A 7,050-nucleotide genomic window follows, 5' to 3' on the forward strand; every position below is an offset into this window, starting at 1 on the left:
GTTTGTGATTGTGATTGTGTCCATGCTTGACTGTCTGTACAGGTATGTCTGTATGCACCAACTAGGTCACTAACATCAATGGAGAAGAACTTGCTGGTAATTACAAAGGTCAAAACTAAGTGTGGAGAGGCTCCTACGCTGCAAAGCTTTGGAACCAGATGGAACCTATATGTCTGTCACTCTGTGTGGGATTCCTGTCTGATTGTACTGGTCTGTGCTGATGTGTGTTTTTGTGTGTACTCTCTGTATTATGTGACTGTGGACCAAGAGTCTGGCGAATAAACTGAATTGAAATTGAATTGAATTGACTAACATCAATGGAGAAGAACTTGCTGGTAATTACAAAGGTCAAAACAAAGTGTGGAGAGGCTCCTACGCTGGAAAGCTTTGGAACCAGCTTCCAGATAATGCCCTGCCTTGAGTTTTGTCTGTTTGTATGTCTTGCATTGGTGTGCGTGTGTGCGTGTGTGTGTGTGTGTGTGTGTGTGTGTGTGTGTGTGTGTGTGTGTGTGTGTGTGTGTGTGTGTGTGTGTGTGTGTGGCTGTGTGTGGCTGTGTGTGGCTGTGTGTGGCTGTGTGTGGCTGTGTGTTTGTGTTTCGTATGTCCACAGTAGATTTTCATGGAAGTCATGTTGTCTGTATGTGTGCATGTATTTAAGTTTTGTGTGTATGTGTATGGGCGTGTGTGTGTGTGTGAGACTTACGCAGCGGAGTTCATGGTGGTGTATCCGGACGGGCACTCTGGGATGCAGGCCCCGTTGTGCACCACGTACTCGTGGCACCTGACGCTCTTGTCCTTCTCCTTGCGCTGCCGGCAGGCGTTGTGCAGGTCCTGGCAGTGGCGAAAGGAGACGCAGCGCCAGTCCTTGAAGGTGTACTGTCCCGGCGGGCAGCGCTCCACGCACGTGCCCTCGTGCATCAGATGGCGGCAGGCCACGCAGGCGCTGGCGTTGCCCGGCTGTGAGCAGCCGCCCAGGCACTGCTCGTGGCAGCACTGTCCAGGGTTGTCCAGGGTGCAGGCCAGGTTCTTGCAGGCGGGAGGGCACACTGGCGGAAAAAAGAAAAGACACACACACACACACAAGAGGGCAGACGTTTAGCTGCTGTGTACAGGTCAACATTTAAGTACATACAGGTGAGCATATGAAAAGTGTAACGTTGTAACTCCTCCAACAGTTCGCAATCGTTGGCCGATAAGTTTGCCGCTGCTTCCTGTTCCAATTGTGCGTTGCGTTTTTCTATATATACATATAGTTCTTTCCTTTGCTCCTGCTCTGGTTCTTTACAAAAATACTATAAGGCAATTATAGACACAGTACACTACACACACCAGTCACGACCCTGTTTACAGAATGACTACTGCAGTCTTTTTTATAGTCAACATTATTACAAAAGGTGTATTTCACGAAGCACAATTCTGCCTGCATTCAGGCAGTCTTTACACAGAGAGGCAGCTTCTTCAAATCTACAGGTTGGAGCCCCCTACCCCACCCACCCCACCCCAGCCCAGCCCACCCCAGCTCTGCACTGCTCTGCCATCAGCTCTGTGTTTGTGGATAATCATGAGCAATGACTTGTGGGAGTCCCCAACAGATGTGGCTCATGTCACGACAAGACCCTAAAGGAGCACTGAAGAGAAAGAACAACGGGAGAAAGAACAAACTGTGTGTGTGTGTGTGTGTGTGTGTGTGTGTGTGTGTGTGTGTGTGTGTGTGTGTGTGTGTGTGTGTGTGTGTGTGTGTGTAGTACATGTGTTCTGGGGGTGTTCTGTTGTGTTTATCTAAGAGCACTCACGCATGTGGGGTACCCTGTTGCGTGTGTGTGTGTGTGTGTGTGTGTGTGCGCGTGTGTGTGTGCGTGTGCGTGTTTGTGTGTGTGAGCGTGTGTGAGCGCGTGTGTATGCGTGTGTGCCTGTGCGTGCGTGCGTGCGAGCGTGCTGTCACTGAGGTGGCTGTGGAAGTAAGTGGAGAGGCTCCTGAGAGCTGTGGGCCACAGTGTTTTGCCGAGTGCTGTGTGTTGAGCCAAACTAAACAACCAGCACCACACCTGGCTTTGTTTTGGGAACACAGTTGAGGTCTTCCTTAAAAAAAAAAAAAACTTAAAGGGACACTGTGCAAGAAATGGTACTGCAACTATGCTGCTCATTGAAACTGTGTCGCCTATTGCCAAATTTGACCTTTTCATGATAGTTTACAAAGTAATTAACTAATATGTTCTAGAATGGCCCAAGTACAGTCATTTTTGCAGCTATAAATGGCTATTTCTGGAAATATGAAAAGTGCAATTTTTCCAGTCATAATGAACACTTAGAATTTCGTGATGGTGATAAATATTCATGAAAAAGTGAGTGAGTAGCATGGATTCTGGAAATAAACAACAAAAAATCTCACACAGTGTCCCTTTAAAGAAAGGAAAATAATAATTTAAAAAAGCAATCCAGAGAGTGGGAGGGACAAGAACCCAGTCAAGGCCAACCTGGGTCACCAGTCACTTGGTCCTTTTAAATCATCCTATGGCCTTACAACCGTGCGGACAATGAGGAAGGGAGGGAGGGGGTCGGAGCTAGAGGAGAGGTGAGTTGCATGATGGGAGGATTCCCAGGGGATGCTCAGCGACTAAAGACAGGACAGAAGGCGCGCACGCACACACACACAGTCGTCAACGAATATAAAGTGAATAAGAAAAGAAAAAGGCACAAGCAGATAGACACATGTGTGGGTTCCCAAACACCAGAGTCTCAACAGCAGGTGGATCAGAGTTACCCAACCTTCACAGACTCACACTAAGTTTGGGAAGGAAGTGTTCCAACACAGCGTGTGAATGCTCCAAGCACCATTCACACAACTACCACTCCATTTTCCCAGCAACAGAAACAACAAAATATGCACCATTTACCTGCTTTTGGATGAAGGCCATCTAAGAAGACGAAACCAAGTCTGCTAGATATACTTATAAAACACAAAACAAAAATGTGTACCACCCACCCACCTGCATCACAATTAGTAGTAGTATAAGACAAAATTAAGTCTGGTAGGTATGCTCCCCCCTTCCCCCTTACACACACACACACACACACACACACACACACACACACACAAAGTCAGTTATACACCGCCGTACATGACACACCACCTGTGTGTATCCACATGCTGTAGGGATTTGTGGAGCCTCTGCAACCCAAAATGGGCCGGACTGAGCCGGAATATCCTATGACTACGACCTAGAGCCAAATCATCATTACATCACACTGTCATCATCGTGATGCCAAGATTTTGTCAGCATAATGGTTTTATAAGCACAATTCTCGACTGTAATCGTTTTCACACACACACACACACACACGCATGCACACACACACATGCGAATGCACGCATGCACAAACATGCGCATGCCCACACGCGCGCACACACACGCACACGCGCCCACATACACACACGCGTATGTACAACCCTCTGCGTCATCAGCCTGACCGACTGCCACTTCTAATACCCCAGTGGGCTGATGGAGCTCAGACAGGCCCCGAGACCACACCAGGCCACACCAGGCCAGGCCAGAGCTGCCACCGCAGGGATTTCGGTTAGAGGGACCAGGGCTCACGTTACCTAAATATATTTATATGATTGTGACTCTGGGATCCATTTCTTTGTTTTTGCCAGCATTGGTGTTGATTTATACGACGGGGAGGGAGAAGGTCTGGCGGTGACGAGGGAGGGGTGGGGGGGAGGGGGAAGCTGAGTGGTTGAGCGGTCTCTCTCTCGCGTTTCAAAACACCCTGGCTGAGGCGTGAAGTGGCCGCCGCAGAGGGAGAGAGTGGGAGAGAGTGCTGGCAAAGGGCGAGACACAGGAGTGAAGTCCAATGCAGCACAACTTAGGACACACACACACACACACACACACGCTGTACACACACCGACGGACACTCTCACACACACACATTCATACACACGCACACGCACACGCACACACACACCATGCGGACAGCACACAGTCCTTAATACCCTCTGTAATCTCAGTCCACATCATTGCCGCCTATCATTCAGACAGACAGACAGACAGACAGGGCCCCTGTGTGTCCCACATGTATCATGTATTTCATATCACACCAGTAGAGTTAGCCCATCAAGACATAAGGTTATAAACTTGCTGTTACCAGAATGGCAATGACCAAGTTGTAGTGCATTACTAAAGGTCCTGTGTTAGTGATTGAAAAGTTCAGTACCATAGTACTACAATACTATTACAGCGTGCCACTGGAAGTACGGCTTGCATTAAGGGGTTTTAAAGAGTGTTGGAGACTCAGACTTGTGTTCAGATTCAGCCAGAGGGGGTCAAGATTATTATTATTGTTATTCATATTACTATTATTACATTGCACTTATCTGACGCTTTTTTATCCAAAGCGACTTCCAGTCATTTACATGGTATTGGTTACAGTCCCTGGACCAGTGCCTTGCTCAAGCCAAGGAGCGTGGAAGGGTGGGGTTTGAACCTGCAACCCTCTGATCTATGTTATGCTGAGGTCAAGGAGGCATTTGTTCAAAAAAAAAGGTTAGAGGCTATGTCAATAGGCTACTGGTAGGCTACATTTCGACAGCATGCGTCGGCGGCCATCATTTGAACGGCAGGAAGTATCTTCTGCTGCCAGGGGGAGACAGTGTCTAATTTCCCGCCGCCACCACTAAGGCTGTAACGATATTGCATCGAACCGAGGGATCGCGGTACGCAGACCCACGAACCCCTATCGCGAAGCTTCCTCACAGAATCGCGATGTGCCCTTTTAAAGCTGTTACCCTCAGTGTAGAACACAACAGGCAACACACAGGCAAGAGTTTGCATATGCGCTTAAAAAGACCAGTAGAAAAAGGGCGCACACGTTCGAGTAACAGTTCCATTCACCCCTTTCTCATATAACATGCTCCTTCCAACCAGCACGTTGTTGTTCTCCATTGCCTCAGCAACCTACGTGAGACGAAAAACTTGGGCAAACATCGGAAGGTGAAGGACAAATGAACAACAGACCAAGAAGGCTTTTATAAACGTGTCAAGATTTTTGTTTTATTCATGCATGCGCGATGTATTGCGAGTGGAGTTTGACGTTGGAGCAGAGAGAGAGAGAAAGAGAGAGAGAGCGCGCGAGAGAGAGCGCACGAGATGCTCCGCCTGCCTATAAACCAGCCTGGAATCGCTTGTAGGGAGGTGCCCGAAGTCGGACGAACGTTGAGGCAGAATATTAGGCAGCATTATTTCTTCCCACATTAATGTTAGGCTATATTGTAAAATTACCGCCTGCATAAGCAGAAATCATGCTCCATTTCAGCCTCTGCATTCATTCTCGCTCTTGATAAAATGTCAAACCACAAAACGAAACGAAAAACGTGCACGTTACGTAGCAGTGAGAACTAAGTGAGGTTCATTTCGAGGTTTGATTGTAGGCGGGCACGCGCTGCTGCACGATCAAAAAGAGCTACGGAAATATTTAACTTAATCAAAATTAAGTGTTGCATTTCTTTAAGTAGCCTAACTTAATACAACATGTTTCCTGACGATATATGGCCTGTGTTGTTTTAATGTTTGGATATTAATTGGATAGGCTATGTTTGATAAAGTAAGACAGCTGCCAATGACCATACACCCTGACCCCCCACTCCCCTCCTCCTCTCTCTCTCTCTCTCTCTCTCTCTCTCTCTTCTCTCTCTCTCTCTCTCTCTCTCTCTCTCTCTCTCTCTCTCTCTCTCTCTCTCTCTCTCTCTCTCTCTCTCTCTCTCTCAACATATGATCTTAGCCTATTTATAAGCCCTTTTCCTTGGTGAACTAATATCCCTTATTTCTCTGTGTTGTGTTTTGATGTCAACACCTGGGAACAGGTTGCAGTGGTAGCCTATATCTGCAACATTATTCAGCCTTGTAGACCTACAAAATTAATGCAGGCAGGTAAATGCAAAAAGATATTAATTACAAAGTATATATATAATTTATTTTCTTCTTATTATTTTTTTTTTCAATTTTTTTTTTCTTCTTTTTTTTGTGTGAAATCGTGGGGCATATCGAACCGTGGGTCATATATCGTGATACAAACCGAATCGTGGGTTGGGTGTATCGTTACAGCCTTAGCCACCACACACCAGGTGAGTCCTCATTACAGCCTGCAGCCAGCTTAGCTGTCAAAGGATGCCAATCTCCACAAGGAGGAGAGGAGAGAGAGAGAGAGAGAGAGAGAGAGAGAGAGAGAGAGAGAGAGAGAGAGAGAGAGAGAGAGAGAGAGAGAGAGAGAGAGATTGGTAAGTAAGAGAGAGGGACAGAGAAAAATAAAAAAGAAAACATGGAAAGGGGAGAAGATGAAAGGACATGAGAGAAGAGAAGAGAGGAGAAGAGAAGAGAAGAGAAGAATAGAATAAGAGAAGAAAAGAGAAGAGAAGAACAGAGAAGAGGAGGAGAAGAGGAGAAGAAGAGAAGAGGAGGAGAAGAAGAGAAGAGAAGAGACGAGGAGAAGAGAAGAGAGGGAGAGGAGAGAAGAACAGAAGAGAAGAACAGAAGAGAAGAACAGAGAAGAGCAGAGAAGAGACGAGGAGAAGAGAAGAGACGAGGAGAAGAGAAGAGAAGAGAAGAGAAGAGAAGAGAAGAGAAGAGAAGAGAAGAGAAGAGAAGAGAAGAGAAGAGACCTTCATACAGTTCAGTGACAAATCTGTTGGACTTCATTAGCGTCACAAAGCTCCGTATGTGCGTGTGTGTGTGTGTGTGTGTGTGTGTGTGTGTGTGTGGTATGATGCATGCATGTGTGTGTTTGTGTTTGTGTGCATGTGTGCATGTGCGTAAGTACATGCGTGTGTGCATGCGTACGAGTGATGCTTGTCTGACCCTGCAGCATGGAGTTGAAGCTAGCAGCATGGACCCCTCCCTATCTCTCTCTCTCCCTTTCACTGGAGAGGGGCAGCCCATCACGCTGCCTGTCTGAAATTAGACAAGACATATGGAGGCGGCTGAGGCAGGAGGGTGGGGGTTGGGTTGGGGTTGGGGGATAGCGGGGTACCAGGGTGGGGTCGGGGACCGGGTT

The 7,050-nt window shown here is 47.2% G+C and overlaps 1 protein-coding gene across 1 annotated transcript in view; it reads right to left on the reverse strand.

Moving 5' to 3' along the window:
• Positions 1 to 7,050, reverse strand: part of insrb (insulin receptor b) — a 152,756-nt gene that overhangs the window by 41,728 nt on the left and 103,978 nt on the right. Inside the window, exon 3 of the mRNA XM_063201094.1 lies at positions 704 to 1,046. Within this exon, the coding sequence (XP_063057164.1) occupies positions 704 to 1,046 (343 nt within the window). The remainder of the gene's footprint in view (positions 1 to 703; positions 1,047 to 7,050) is intronic.

Source organism: Engraulis encrasicolus, chromosome 6 (assembly GCF_034702125.1).
Source record: "Engraulis encrasicolus isolate BLACKSEA-1 chromosome 6, IST_EnEncr_1.0, whole genome shotgun sequence".
Taxonomy (NCBI): Eukaryota; Metazoa; Chordata; class Actinopteri; order Clupeiformes; family Engraulidae; genus Engraulis; species Engraulis encrasicolus.